Source organism: Carettochelys insculpta, chromosome 2 (assembly GCF_033958435.1).
Source record: "Carettochelys insculpta isolate YL-2023 chromosome 2, ASM3395843v1, whole genome shotgun sequence".
In the NCBI taxonomy this organism is placed as follows: Eukaryota; Metazoa; Chordata; order Testudines; family Carettochelyidae; genus Carettochelys; species Carettochelys insculpta.
The window spans coordinates 240835881-240852229 of NC_134138.1; the positions used below are offsets into that span (position 1 = coordinate 240835881).

The following is a 16349-nucleotide window of genomic DNA, read 5'->3' on the forward strand; positions in this document are numbered from 1 at the left end:
GGTCCATAGAGCAGCAACAGTTCTCCCGGGTGCTTGTCTCTAGCATCAGGAAAGAAATGTTTATTGACTCCGGGTATTTCTTCCCAAATGAGCAGTTGGGCCAGCCATTTATAGTACCCCTGCCTGTTCCATCCCTTCTCTTCCGGCATGCGGGGTGTAGTCCTCCTGGCTCCTCCCACCAGGTGTCATGTAGCATTCCCTCCAGGTTTGCATCTGGGTTGTGGGGCCAGGCTTCCTTGCTACAGCTTATATATAAGAACACACTACAATATCTTCCTACCTTACAGGGATCACTATGTAAAATGTTCATTTTTGGACAACTGCTACCACACCATGGTGCCTGAAATATTGCAGTCTTTTCCCGTATTTAAAATGAAAAATAAGTAACCCAGCTCAGATTCTATATTATGGTAACTGGTTAACTGTTAATTTTTTTTCAGAGGAATCACCTTATGAATTCATATTAGTTTCTTTTTTCTGTGTTATTCATTATATAATTTGAAATCAATAATTTTTACAGAAAAATAAATAAAAGGCAAGGAACTAGGATAAGGTCTATATTCGATAACACACTTGGGCGGCTTTATGCTCTTCTAGCAATGCAACCAAGCCATGTTTGTGACTGCTTTGCACCACCTGACCTATGCCCCGCTAGACTGTATTGTTAAAATTACCATATATTTTTAAAAGAAAGATTATGTCTGTATATATATACACACACATACTAATTACAAGGATAATAAAAATAAGAGTGTATAAAACATTTTTTCTTCTCAAAGTCTTTAGCCATCTCATAGCTTTTAATGTTAATTATAGTTGGACAATTATGAGGGCAGAGAGCCCTCTACAACATTTCGCAGAATGATTTTTGTAATCTGGAAGCAAATACGTTTTTGTGTAAGTATGTTCTGTTTGATCTGATTTTAAGCTGGATGGATGGATCCCCTGTTAATTACTTAGCATGGGCAGCACATGAACCCAACTTTGCGAACAATGATGAAAACTGTGTAGTCATGTATAAAAACTTAGGTGAGTAATATAACATTTCTGCATTGAATGTTTAGTATTTTTTGTGTAAGTCTCTTGTTTTTTTCCTTCTGTAGTTTTTCTTGGTTTTCCATTTTAACAGTATTAAAAATCCCTCTTCGTATGTGTTTTTATTGCATCCACCACAGTGGGGCCTCACAACGGCCACTGAGCAGAGTTGCTATATAAATATACAGTGAAGATTGGCTGATTTGATGATGAGCTAATCTGCTCCTAAGAAACAGATGTTGATGACATAAATGACAAATTCTTCAACCCGAGCCTCCATTGCTTTTCATCTTAAGAGTATATGAATGTGCATGCTGGGTCAGAACAGTGGTCTTTCTAGCCCAGTATCTTGTCTTCTGATAATGACCAGTGCCAGGTGGTTCAAGGGAATGAGCAGAAAAGGGCAATTATCAAAATGATCCCACTGTAGTCATGCAGTCCCAGCTTCTGAAAATCAGTGTTTTAAGGACACTTGGAAGCAGGAAATTTCATCTCTCACCATCTTGGCTAAAAGCTATTGTTGGACCTATACTTAATGAACTCATTTAATTGTTTTTAACCTGGTTGTATACTTTTAGTTTTCACAATGTCCCCTGGCTGACCATGCATTGCTTTTTATTTTATAAACCTGTTATCTGTTAATTTCCTTTGGGGATTCCTGATTCTCATGTTATTTGAAGGAGTAACTAGCACTTCCTTATTCACTTTCTTCACATCATTCATGATTTTCTAGATCTCCATCATATGTCTCCTTCTTCAAAAAAACTTTTAAACAGAATAGTCCGAGTCTTTTAATTCTTCCGGGTATAGAAGCTGTACTATACCACCCATTTTTTTATTGCCCTTCTCTGCATCTTTTCCGATTCTGATGTATCTTTTTTGAGATGGAGTAACCAGGACTGCATAAACTAGTCAAGGTATAGGCTTATTCATGGATTTTTGCAGTGGCATTAAGATATTGACTATCAAGCTATCCATCCTTTTCCTAGTAGTACCTGACAGTGTTAGCTTTTTTTTTTACCACTGCTGTACATTGTGCAGATGTTTTCAGAGAACTAGCCATAACTCCAAGGCTACATCTACACTATAATAGAAAGTCACATTAAGGTATGTAACTCCAGCAAAGAAAATAACATAGCTGAAATCAATGTATCTTAAGTTACTGTGGGTTCTACACTATGTGTCGGGGGGAGGAGGTTGGTTGGGATAAATTGTCCCATCAACTTCCCTTATTCTTTTGGTCTGGGGTAGAGTAACAGGGTCAACCAGAGAGCAGTTAGTTTGTCAGGTCTTCATGGACTTGCTAAATCAATCACCAATGGATTGATCCCAGAGCACTGATCCAGGCTGTAGTGCATATGGTAGGAGGTGCAGGAACAGGATGGAGGTGTGGGATGGGAGGGCGGGGTCTGAGAGGAAGGAGGGAGCAGGAGTGGGCTGTGAGTGAAGGTACAGAGTCTTGGCAAGAGGGAGGGTGCAGGAGCAGACTGGTGGTGGAGGAGTGGGGTCTGGGTGGTATGCGGATGAATGAAGGAGCAGGCTGGGAAAGGGGGTGCAGGGGCTGAGCAGGATGTAGAATGCAGGAGTGGGGTGAGGGCTCTGTCTGGGTGGTAAGGGTTGCAGGAGCAGGATGGGAGTGGTGTGGGCTGGGGCAGGGTTAGGGTTAGGGGATGGGAGCACCTGCCGAGCACAGCTTCCAGGGGGAAGCAGTGGCTCAGCATGGCTCTGCACACTGCAAGGAAGCACTCCCTGTAGGCACTACCCTGTGCTACTTTCCTTGGCCATGATTCCAGCCAATGGCAGCAGCCGGGGCGATGCCTACCGGGAGTGTTTCCCTGCAGCACACAGAGCTGCTTTCTCCCCCCACCCCGGCAGGTAGATCCCACGGGTTGCATCTGGCCTCAGCTTGCCTTGATCAGGTTTGCCATGTTCCAGGCTCCCTCCCACCCCTGCAATGGAGAAGCAGCACTTGCACTACAGCTATGGCATGGGTGTAAACAAAACTAACACAAACTGTGAGGCAGTGGTGAATTAGACTCTTACTGTTAGTAGGCTTCAAATAACAGCGCCAGAACTAATGTAACTATATTGAAATTATTTTTCATGCCGCAGACATGGGAAGAGCTGTATCCTGTGTTGTAGCCATTGGTCCCAGAACGTTAGAGAGACAAGGCGAGTGAGGCAATATCTTTTGTCAGACCAACTTCTGTACTTCGAACAGTCCATTATACCCATTAAACATAAACCAAAACCATTAAACCTTTATGCCTTAAATATCCTGATTCATCTTGTGTTTATAGATACAGAGATGGATAGATAGCTAGATCTATATACCATAATGGCCGAGGAAAGTAGCAGGGTAGCGTCTACAGGAAGTGCTACCTATATATATATGTATATATAGGTATGTTCAGTGTACATCCCCAGATCTGAAGAAGAGCTCTGTGTGGCCCGAAAGCCTCTCTCTTCCACCAAGAGAAATAGGTCCAATGAAAGATATTACCTCACCCACCTGGGACGAAATGGATATTCATGACAAATGTGAGCCTCACCCAGTTATGTATTTATCTCATGTTCAGGATTCTGGAATGATATAAACTGTGGTTATCCACATCCTTATATATGTGAAAGGCACAACAGTTCCATTAACACCACTGTTTCTCCTACATCACCTTCACCTCCAGGAGGATGTCCAGAAACTTGGATGTTGTTTCAAAATAAGGTACAGTTGCATGTCCACAATATGCTGTAATTTAGAAAGAGGAAGTATGCATTTTTATACGGATAATTAGGATACAGTAATGGAGAAAGAGGGTCAGATGTTCACAAAGTGAGGTCTAGGGTCTGCAACTTTTTTACAAAAATGTAAGTGAGGCCCTGATTCTTTTCAGTTGTTGGTTGGTGGAGCTGTTCTGGGTAATAGTAAAACGTGATTTAAATCCATTAGTGAATAAGTCATGAAATACGAGCAGCGTAAGTTGCTGAAAGTTTTATTTGCTTATCACACAGAAATGATCCCAGTGGATCTTAATTTGCTTATTTAATTGAATTTACACTTTTTTCTCATTCATTGATGCTATTTTGGAGATTTATCAGAAAACTGAAAGTGCCAGCATCACTCCTGAGTGGAGTGTGTTAGGGGAAACTGTTTTCAACAACAGATCATTTTATTCATCACACAACTTCTCTTCAGAATTCCTGCTCCCATCTCTCCAAGGAGTTATTTCATTCTGCAAGAGACTACGAATGCAGGTGTTTTGCCTGACTTTTAATACACTAGTTTTTGGGGTTTTTTTTGTTTTTTAGGTAAAGTGGTGACTGTATTGCTCGTCTATACTGATTCAGTGCAACTTTACACACGTGCTATCTCTGTTTTCTGAGATAAGGTTAGAACATTCAGCAGACAGAGAACTGAAATTTTAGGACCAGATTCTGATCTCAGTTGTGGAGGGGCAAATCGAGCCTTGGATTTCTTTGGATTTACACTGGTGTATCTGAGATCAGAATTGAGCCTTCAGTGAATCAATACCACCATCATTAGCAGCACCAGGAATTTGTGAAACGAACATCATTAGTGGTGTAGCTACAGCTGTATCTGCTGCAAACTCAAATCTCTCTAATAAGGATTCCACAAGCCTGTTAGGATGAATCTCCTATTTTGGTCCTTAAAGGATTACTGCATTCAGACCCCCGTGGCAAGTGTCAGTATATTTTCTTTCTTTTAATAAACTACCTAACAATTACTACCTCTGACCAGAAGAATATATGAATTTGGGAGCTCTCTCTGATGAGACCCAGAATGCTACTTTTAATCCATACAGGTAGGCTTCACAATTCCCATAACATTAATATCCAAAGAGAATTCAAGACAGATTTCATGTTTCTGTCAAGTCTCAAAATTGAATTTGTAGGCATACTGGCAATACAGAACAGTAATGCGTCTGGTATTGGGATCTGCTAGGCAGCCTTGTGGGTATCTCTATATAAATTCACCAAACATATCAGTCATCTAATCATTAGTCAGTTCTGTTATTGGCACAACTACTTTCCTTATCTCAGTGTCCAGGGCAAGAGAGAGCATGTATTTTGAATGTCTGTAGTTCAAGGACGAACCTGCTTCCCATACTGAGAGCACACCAGTGTGAAAATCACACTTTCACAGATCTGTGGTACTTACTAAGATAAAGAATAGGAAAACATTTGCAGGTTTATTTTAAAAAGGTCCATTCTGCAACTGTTAAGATTCATATGTAACCTTAGAGGCCATGTACCAGGGTGCATGAAGTCTCTTGCTGTGTAGGCTTGTTTGAGAGCCAGCTGGCCTTTAGCTCATGTGATAGAGCACAGGATGTTAGTCCCTAAAGTTGCAGGTTCAGTCCCTTCTGCAGATGACCCATGTCTGTCCTGGAGACAGAGCTAGAAACTGACACATGAAGATTGATTCTTTGGGACAATTACCTCCATATTTCCCAGTAGGTGAAACTGTGTTTTTCATTCAAAGTGTAGGTAACATCATCAGTAATTTATGAAAGTTCTATGGAATTATCTTGGCTTTGGAAATTGTAGCAGCTGGACAGAACTTCCAGAAACAGACTGTTCCTCTGCTGCAAGTGACTGACAGGTCTAGTTCTGACCCCAAGTTCCAAGCTGGCCGAAGAACACGTTGTAAGAGATCAGTTGACCTTATTACTTGAATAAAGATTTTTTTCAGGTCAACAGATGCATTGTGGAACACAAAAAATGTGTCTCCAGCACTTTTTGTGCAAATTTCAGCCTCATACACTCCCAGAGTTTTCTTTATATATATATATATATATATATATATATATATATATATATATATATATATATATATTATATTTTCTTTATATAAATATATTTTGTTTTATCCCAGAAATCACTACTTTGATTTTTGATTCAGCCTAAGATTTGTACTGCTGAAGACACACACACACACACACACACACACACACACACACACACACACACACACACACACAAAAGCTAGCTTCAATCATCCTGTAGCTCACCAAATACGTGTGACTGGCCTTTAAAGACAGTCAGAATCTGCTTGTTGTTTTAAACTGGTTTCAGATCAAATCTGGTAAATATATTTTTCTTTAAAATGCACTTTTTGGCATTTCTGTAATTTTACTTTTCACTTTTCAATCAAATGCATCACCTTGAAAAGTCCATTATAAATGAGGCTTGTTCACAAACTTTTCATAGAACACCATTTAACGTTCCTGTGGTTATTCAAAGCTTTCATGTTTCTACTTGATTTCAGGAAGGTATATTGCAGCAATATTAATTCTAAAAGAATGGTTTATATGTCTTCAGGGAGTATTGTTGCAAGTAAAATTTTCTACACGATTTATTCTTATTTCAGTGTTACAAAATGTTTGGCTCAAATGAAGATGAGCGACTGACGTGGCATGCTGCACGAACAGCTTGTCTAAATTTAGGAGGAAATTTAGCTACCATACCGAATGAACAAGTCCAAGGTAGAGTACCAGATGTAATTTAATTCATGAAGAGAACCATAAAAGCAAGTTTAAAGTGTAGCCCTTCAGCAGCAGTAATTTATTGTACTATATTTTGTCTGCCACTGATCACACATAGAATTAACAAAAATTTTAGTTACATAAGGAAAATATATATTTGAAGGTACATATTGTGGATTTTAGTGGTGCTATATATTTTTTAGTAGTAACATAAAGCTGATAGGACTAAGACCCTTTTATCAGACTGGAGTACAGTGGTCATATCTAGGACACACGAATGCCAAATGAGAGGTATTTGTCTTTTTCATTGGAGATCAAGAGATAGTATTTTGATGAATTAACTCTTGTGGGCACCTGAAAGAAAAGATGAACTAGTAGGGATACCAAAATCTAAGATCTAATTTGATTCAAATAGGTTATCCTCTGTTTTCCAATTTGATATTACTGCGGATTTGATCACCATTCTGATAATGTCACTGTGTTTAGGAAGGCTACATTCTTAACAAAGCAAGCTAGTAACATTAATTTTTATATGGTGAGACAGCTACTTGCTCATCATTGAAAGATGACCTCTAAATAATTTAAATTATACTTATAGTCTTTTATGAAAGTGATTGTACAGATATTTGTGCACTACTATTTATCTACATTGTTTTTTATTATGATTTGATCACTGTGTATGAGATTTGTCACTCTGCTCATAGGAATAAGGGGACTTCGAAGTAGCCGGGGTCCTTTCGAAAAGGAGACCCGTCTGGACGAGCCGTGTGGCGGTGAGCTGCATCAATTTCGAAGTGCCGCAGCTGCCCGCATGCTAATGAGGCGCTGAATATGTATTTCAGCGCTTCATTAGTAAACTTTGAAATGGCCATTTGCATGACCATTTTGAACTTTTTGGCTAGTGTAGACATGGCCAGATTGTTTAAACTTTCTGGGAGAGAGACTGTCACAAAGCAGTCCTTGTTCATGACTGAAACTCCTAGGCGCTAAAATAATACAAATAATAATAAAAAAGAACAGTGAAGATTGAAACAATGATTATGAAAAATAGGTATTGTACCAAACCAATAAATATGAAATCAAAACAGCACAAATATCACCATAATTAGAGAAGTAAACGGGGTTATATTCTGACATTTTCATAATTACTTTATTGTAAAAACAGGAGTAATTCCTTGTCTTCTTGTGAATATATGATTTTCAATAGAGGGAAATCCAGACTCTCGGGCTATGTCAACACTACAGCGATCTTTAGAAAAAAGTTCTTCCAGAAGATCTCTTCCAAAATAACTTATTTTGAAAGAGCACGTCCACATGCAAAAACGTGGATCAAAAAAAATCAGTCCACTTTTTCAATAGAGAGCATTCACTTTTGAAAGGACGGGCCAAGGATCAAAAAATCCAGCACCATGAAGACTGCTCTTTCAACACAGGGTCCATGGAGCTTCTACATGTCCTTTTTTTTTTTTTTTTTTTTTCCTTGAAAGAAGCTTTTGAAAGGAGGCGCTCTTCCTGATTTGGGAGCAGAAGAGGGCTTCCGGAAGAAGAGCTGCATTCTTTTAATTTTTGGATCAAAAGAGTGCATTTTGTGTGTGGATGCTTCGCATGTTCTTTCGAAAAAGGACCCAATTTTCCAAAAGAAGGCTTGCTTGTATAGATGCATTCTCAGTGTGGGGAAAAAAAATTAGGGATCAAATATGAGTGTTTGATCAAGAGCTAGTTGAATTCCCTCCTAGACAAACATTCTGATTGTGATCATATTGTACAGATTCCTGGAATGTTGCTTATGAAGACAGGTTAAATTCTAGGTAAGAAAACATACGAACAGTGGAACTGGTGGGACAAACTAATATTGTTACTGGCAACAGAAGTGTGTCAGGAAGGTTTGAATTCCTGTTGTGCTTTCCAGCAGGACAAAAGCACTGACATTTAGCAAACATGCCTACAGGTTTTATTCCCGGCAGGATAAAGCATGAGTGACCTTTGTATTGAGAAAACTTTGGAGGATAACCAGCAGGGGGAACAGAGAAACTAAAATGGGTATTCAATGGGACGAGCAAGCTTCTGAGTGAAACTCAAAATTTTGCTTAAGGTTAACTTTGTGATCATCACCTGTTGCTGACAAGACAAGTCAACACAACTCAGGCCTCTGCTACATATTTATGACTGTGACAAATCAGTGATATGGTTGACCCTAAATTTGGTTTGTGTCTGCACAAAATATGATTGATTGCTGTGTTTTCAGTGTTGGCAGCCAGCCATGTTTCAGCCTTGCTGGGGAGGATGTTGGCCCATGATTATCTTCCAGTAATCAGAACATTATTACTATGATGAGTGGATGACAGACATTTATCTGTGTACCCTGTTTAGTTCTCTTCCTTTCCAGCTTGTTGTGCAGTAGAACAGGCCAAAACACATTGCAGCTTATGGTGCTATTGCTGTCCTTTGCACGTATTCTCTTTGGGTTCTATAGCCTGCTGAGGCAGTTTGGAATATCTACCTAGATTTTTCCATGAAGCAGAAATACAAATATGGTCAGGCAGTAAGGCAGATACAGATGCATAAGTATGGATGTTACATTGATCTGTTGCCTACAAAGGAGTGTTTACATGTAACTCATACCTATTATAATCAGTTCAGGGGGGAGTATCACAAACTGGTATAAAAACATGGATGCAGCTGTAATGTGGATGGATGCCAGTGATACCCCAAGCAAACAAGGGGTAGTCAAGTGAGGGTTGTCAGGGCAGCTAGTATGCTTGTCAAACACAAGATTCTCCTGGACCCAAAAGCAATTTTTTTTTTTTTATTTCCAGCTTTAATGCCTGCCCTGGCATCCCTAAATAAACCTTAGCAACAAAGATTAATGCATGTATATCACAACTGTTCTTCATAAACTCTGCTGGCTTCCCATTTGCTTCAGAGCAGAGTTCAAAGTCCTGGATAAGGCCTGTGGTTGCTCGATGGAGTAAGACCTAGGAACCTCAAAGAGGTCATTCTGTTAAACTGCTGTTCAGATGACTAGGATACCTGGGGAGTCAGACACACATCTGTTGTATCATGAATGCATACAAAAAATTGTATGTCTGATTCCTCGCTCACCAAACTAGCACCTTACTCCTCTCTCTTCCAAAGTGCCTTCTCAATTTCGTCCAAAAAAAAAATCTTCCAAATGTGTTCTCATTTTTAGTTTAAAGTTTAAGGGTGCATCTACACTTGCATTCCTCTTTCGAAAGAGGCATGCAAATGAGGCAAATCAAACATGCAAATGAGATATAAGTTTGCGTATTTGCCATCTCATTTGCATATTCTAATTTCAAAAGAGCTTCTTTCGAAAGAAGAAAGCCAGTGTAGATGCTGCTCTTTCGAAAGTAAACCCCATCTGGGGAAGAAGGATTCTTTTGAAGATGGGGTTTACTTTTGAAAGAGCAGCATCTACACTGGCTTTCTTCTTTCAAAAGAAGCTCTTTTGAAATCAGAATATGCAAATGAGGTGACAAATATGCAAATTTATACCTCATTTGCATGTCTCTTTCGAAAGAGGAACGCAAGTGTAGCCGCACCCTAAATGATATCCATTTCTCTTGCTTTCTCCATTAGACATTCATCTAAATTTGTAAACTATCAGATTAGAAAGTTCATAGAATTCAGTACCATACATTTTTTTTTGGACCATAGCTGGCCCAGTTCTGGACACATCGGCAACTTCTGCGATGAGAAAAAGCTGTGTTCTGCTACCCTCCAAGTAAACCATTTGTCTTCTTTCAGCCTTCCTCACCTTCCATTTAAAGGATTCCGTGATTGATACTTGGATTGGATTAAATGATATCAACCATGAACACAAGTACCTTTGGACAGATGGAACTGGAGTCTATTTTACTGATTGGGGCAAAGGTTTCCCATCTGGAGAAACGGACCTATATTCATATGATAGACGGGTGAACGTCAATTACAGATTGTTGTTAAATAACAGTACTACAATTATTGCTCATTTTAGTTTTGACTTAGTGAAGACAATTGCTAGATCTGTGATACTGCAGATTCAGGTCTTTCACGAGTGCTGAATGCATTTAAAGTTTTGAACAGTTGTATTTTGCAGAAGCCTCGCTCCATAGTAATGATGGTTCTCATAAGCTTTTACACTGATGACTGAATGAGGCTCAGCTTTAAAAAAAATGTTACAGCTGCTCAGTAAGGTACGAAGGAGCAGCAAGTGAAGTATAAGCAGAATGTTACAGGAGGCTCAGTAAGAGTACGTGAAGGATTTCCAGCAATATTAAGCTGGTGAGCTAGTTTAAGAAGGGCCTGGAACGTGCACGCGCTTTATGTACCAAAGGCAAACATTGGTCCCAAGAAGGATTCACTTCCGGCTGAACCAAGATTCCACAAGCTTTAACTTGTGTGTGTCACCATGGCACCCTACCATGTGGGCTTGCTATGGGCTAAAAACTGAATTGGTGCATCCCTTTGTCATGCTGACGATGGTCCCTCCTGGATGGGGTTCTCCCTTTTGAGGGCCTGGGCTCCTGCTGGGGCGCAGGTTGAAGAGCCACTTGCACAACAACATCCTCTCCCCTTTCTTCCCCTGCCCCTTATGGGGGGAGATGCCACTGCGGTAGGGGAGTGGCAGGGAATAGACCAGCTTCTGTAAATAATCATTTGATTTTTCAGGGGGAAAATAAATCACACCACATATTTTCTCAGTAGTCTAGAAAAAAACCTGATCCATTATCAAGTTCATCTCTGCTAATGCAAGATTATCTCGTGGTGTGTGGTGGAGATACGGTAACTCGTTGGATAAGGAGTTGATATTGCCAAACACTATAGTTGGAGCAGAATTAGGCTTTAAATTTTATAACACAATTTTCCTTATAAGATGTATTTTGATATCTCGTGCCCCTTTCCAACTTGCTGAAAATAGCACCTTACTATCAGAAATGTCTCATGTTTTCTGGAACAGAGGCAGAAATGTTAGAAAATGCCAGAAGCCTATCAGACAAAGAAGTTTTAAAGCAGGTCTCTATGGAGGACATATTTTCCTTTTCTGAAAAGTGCAGTGATTTTATAAAGCCCTGTCCCATGAGTGGCAAGGGATGTAAGGTCTCATTAGTCCTGCACAAAAAAATAGTTCCACAGGGCTTCATATGCAAAGCAATGTGGTGGGGAAGTCTTAGAAGATTCTAGGGTAAGTATCAGAATGTAAATGTTTCTCAGAGGAAGCTGCAGAACGTAAAAAAAATGCCATGCTTACATGTCCAGAAATATTTGCAGATGTAAAACATTTTGTATGACAAACTGGGGTCGTGTCTACACTAGCCCCCTTCTTCAAAGGGGGCATGGTAATCAGCCCAAACAGGGAATAATAATAAGGTGCTACAGTGAATATGCAGTACTTCATTAGGCTAATTGTTGCTGTGGCAACTTTGAAGTTGCAAACTTCAAAGAGCTGGCGTGCCACATAGCCGCAGGCACTTTGAAGTACCTGTGCAACTACAAAGTGCCCTTACTCCCCAAAATTTTCTGTGTGCTTTTGCTTCTCTTGAATTGTGGGAGTAAGGGCACTTTGGGAATAAGGTCACTTTGAAGTTGTGTGGGTACTCTGAAGTGCCCATGGTTACACAGCCGGCCAGCGCTTCCAAGTTTGCAAATTTGAAGTGGCTGCGGTGAGAATTATCCTAATGAGGTGCTGCATATTCATCACAGCACCTCATTATTATTCTCCGCACGGGCTGATAACCAGGGGGCTAGTGCAGACGCAGCCACTGTGTATTTGTTATGGGCTTACAGAATCTCTGTAGATTTGGACATCAACTAGAGAAATGGAAATGCCATCTCAAATTGCATCTCAGATTATCTCTCATCAGTAGACAGTCTTAAAAAATTGGCCTAAGTGTTTTTAATTTTGTTGTCAATATTTTGCACAGCTGCAATTATGGATTTGAAAGAGGGAGAAGAAATTCAGAAAAGTTCATTGCCCCTTACTTGTCCACAATTTCTTTGGAACACACATGGTATTGTTGCAGAAAGATCAAGCCGCTTTTTCCTTCTATGACCAATGTCCCCCTGAAGTTTACTGTGGCTTTGATGTCCTCTTTATTGCACAGAATAGAAATGGGAAGAGAATAGAATGGAAAGAATAGAATTTCTGCACTGCTTTCTCTTTTCATAGGACAGAATAGGGCAAAACCACAGGAGAGCTAAGGAATAAGGACAATTCAAGAGAAGCAAAAACAGAGATGTTAACAGTCTATTGCCAGCGTTAGTGAATCTTAAAATGATGCATGAATTGAATTTAACAATATTTATGTCTATAGATGTAAGAGAAGGTTTTATCACTTGCTTATGATTTATTTATTAACTTAGTTGTGTATCCTTTTTCCCTAGGATGACTGTGTCTTTATGAGAAAGACTCCTTTTAAGGAGGCAGGAAAATGGGTTGATACAAGTTGTGACAACAAGAAAGGCTATGTCTGTCAAATTAACAAAGGTATATTTTAACACCTTTTTTCTCCTTAGTCAAAAACAATCAAATTTTGTGCAAATTTTTTTGATTTGCTTGATGATTAAATGCTGGATTTCCACTGAAATTATGTCACTAGTATCCTTCACTTCAGTGGCTATGCTTAAGAAAAGCACTGTTTAAAAACATGAGCATCAAATGTTTGGTCTACACATCTAAACCAGCTTTTAGCAGGTTGTCTATATAGAGAAGTTTTACTGGTTCAACTCTGATCTGCCCAAAAAACGAATAGAATGAAATGAGTGAAGAACCCTGCACATACTGCTCATGCCCACTCATGAATTTACCAATACAAGGTAACCCAATATAAGTCAGATGTAAATAGATTTGTGTGTTCACATACAAAGTTGCACCTGTTTAGCTAAATCGGTTTAAAATAACATCTTTTATTAAATCAGAAACAGAACTTTCTTTGTTGACCGAACCTAAACCAGTGTAAATTAAACTGATGTAACTCCTGTGAGGATGAGTTACTCCCTGCATGTATTTAGGGTTATTACTGTAGCGCTGCAGAACTAGCTCAACTGTGAGAGTGTAATCTGGATTTATATTAGCCATCATATTACCATCAACATTGTTAGCTACTCTCAGTGACAATGTACATTCTGACCTCATTTTACTCCTGTGAATCCTTACAGTCTTTAGTGGGTTTGTAGAAGTTACAAGTCAGATGATGGAGGGCTTCTTGTTTGTCCATTCCTTTGCAATGACAACCAGAGTAGCCATAATGTGGCCTTAACTACTTTTAACCCTTCTCCCCCAGCAACTTCACATTCCTATTTTCTTTTCACTGTAGATTCCAAGCTGTACCTTTCATCAACAGCACCCCCAGTAAGCTTTATCCTGCAAGGCAACAGCAGTTATTTGTTTGTCACTTCCAAAATGAAATGGGAAGATGCAAGGAGAGGATGCACACGCGAGTCCTCTGACCTTGCCAGCATCTTAAATCCCTACAGCCACTCATTCCTGTGGCTACAAATGTTAAAGTACAAGGAGCCTGTATGGATTGGTCTGAACAGCAATTTGGTAAAAGCATCTTGCTACTCTTTATGATGATATACCTCTCGGATTCCTTATCTCAATTCCTTTTTTCGTCTCATTAGTTTATATACTAGCCCTAACTACTAAAGTATGGCATCATTGTTTAAAGGCATCGTTTAATGTGCTTAACCTTTAATCAATAATCAGTATTAATCAGGTTAGATCACAAGTTTTCCAGTCTCAGGGCATGGTGGCATAAAGCCTGTTTTTCCAAAGTTTTACCTCAGGCCAGGCAAATTTTTACTTCAGTTCATCTATATTATGGCTTTCTTCAAGTAGGCATAGATATAATTCCCTGGGGAAGGTATTCTAACTTTCTTAGTTATGCAGTGAAAATCATGTGTTTTTACTCAAAATTATTTCTTTAAGTAGCATCTGAATTTATTTTAAACAAACATTAATTTCAGAACATCTATGCTGACATCTGGTGGACTATCCAATTTAATTATTTATATTGTGCTGATATCTGGGCCCTCTACAAAGATTAAAAAGAACAGCTGTTGCAAAGAGTCCATATGTCTGTTATCTGCAATAGCTGACCAGAAAAATTAAGGAAACATCCATTGTGAACAGCGTCATGTACAACTTGTTAAGAAAACAACTTGTATGCTAGCCAACTGAAGGAAATTGCAAATTTCATACGCAAGAACATGAATCAAAAGTTTGAGCCATTTATCTTCGTTTTATACTTCTTGAATGACAAATTCGGGCAAAGGCAGATGGACAGATTGTAAATATCTATCTATGGCCAAAGGACTGGGTCTTGGTGTTCTTCAGTTTCATATTGTGCCAGAGATGACCTAGATTTAGGATACTGAAAAGATTCCTCTCATAAAACAGACAGTGAAGCAATTATCAATGCCTGATTCATTGTTTCTGTTAAATTTATTTTGTGTTTAGACTGGTGGAAATTATGAATGGGTTGATCACTGGAGGCTGAAGTATACTAAGTGGGCCAAAGGGGAGCCAAAACTGAAGATAGGCTGTGTCTACCTGGACCCTGAAGGAGCCTGGAAGACAGCATCCTGTGATGAAAACTACTATTCAATCTGTAAACGTTCATCTGGTAAGCAATTGAGTAGAACAATGGTAATGCATATGATGATTATATTGCATTGTGTAGGGACTACAATTATATAGTAAATGTTAAGTGAGCAGAAGGGGTTGAGTTTTGGAACTGAATCAGGGAAAAGATTCCTATTGGCTTGGCTACTAAAAAAAAGCTCATTGACCACAATTGTATCTCATAAATGCAAACCCATCAACTCCATTCATGAGTATAAAAACAAAAGTAATTAGTAAAGTTGTACGTTATTCTATGTATCTTCCTGGATACATAGGAAATGCCTTGTAAAACGTAGAAAATGGGTGGAAAGTAATTACTTTCAAACAATGAATGCCAAGGTGCAGGTGACCACTGTACATTGTAGAATGCTTGGGTCAGAGACCATGTTTGGTTGGTTTCGTCACACTCAGGCTGCATCTACACTATGAGATATAATCGATTGTAAGTTAGTTAGCCCGATTTTTCACAATGCCTGTCCTCACTGTAAAGTCCGTTAGCTCAGTTTATGTACCACTAAAATCTCCATGATATTGAAATCTTAAAGTGGTATTAACCCAATGGGTGTAGCATTCTATTCGAATTTTTGAAATTCTAAATGAAGAATAGTTAGGATGCAGCATGTCTTTAAATAGAATTCATTAGTTTCCACAGATGTCCCGTGTGTGCCCAACAATGCACCGCAGTTCTCCGCTCTGGCCTCTTACATTTCCACTGCTCTCAAGCGCGGAGGAATTAGGCAACAGGACTGTCACAATTTGGCACCTACAAAACCAATGGATGTAGGGTCATGAAAGGCTGAAAAAAATCTTATTTCTTTTTCATTGCTAGGAGTGCTTCTCTGGGGTTTATGCTTCTGTGTATACCCTTACCAGCTGCCTTTTTTCCTGCGCTGCTTGGCGCCAGCTGCTGGCCCCCTTACCGTGTGTCAGCTAGGCTGTGCGTGGGGGGCTGTGCTTGTCTGGTAGTACAAGAAACTTCTTTTCAGCCATTTACATGTAGTCCTGCCCTCAGAAGCCCTCCCTTCCCTACCTCCGGAGGTGCCACACAGTCTGGAACATTCCCGCATTCAGCTGCATCACGTGGCTTGACCCCGAACCAATAAAGGGGTGTGCTGTTCAAGGTGCTAGACAGATTGTGCGTGGTGAGGGTCACAATTTTGAGGGGCTGGATGTAGCCACCTGGG

At 39.6% G+C, this 16349-nt stretch overlaps 1 protein-coding gene across 2 annotated transcripts in view; it reads left to right on the forward strand.

The window, feature by feature from the left end:
* LOC142008039 (macrophage mannose receptor 1-like) overlaps positions 1–16349 on the forward strand; it is a 107673-nt gene that overhangs the window by 67465 nt on the left and 23859 nt on the right. For both annotated transcript variants that reach the window (XM_074984831.1, XM_074984832.1), the window contains exons 19-25: positions 929–1029; positions 3615–3757; positions 6425–6539; positions 10308–10477; positions 12924–13026; positions 13856–14085; positions 15001–15166. In XM_074984831.1, the coding sequence (XP_074840932.1) occupies positions 929–1029; positions 3615–3757; positions 6425–6539; positions 10308–10477; positions 12924–13026; positions 13856–14085; positions 15001–15166 (1028 nt within the window). The remainder of the gene's footprint in view (positions 1–928; positions 1030–3614; positions 3758–6424; positions 6540–10307; positions 10478–12923; positions 13027–13855; positions 14086–15000; positions 15167–16349) is intronic.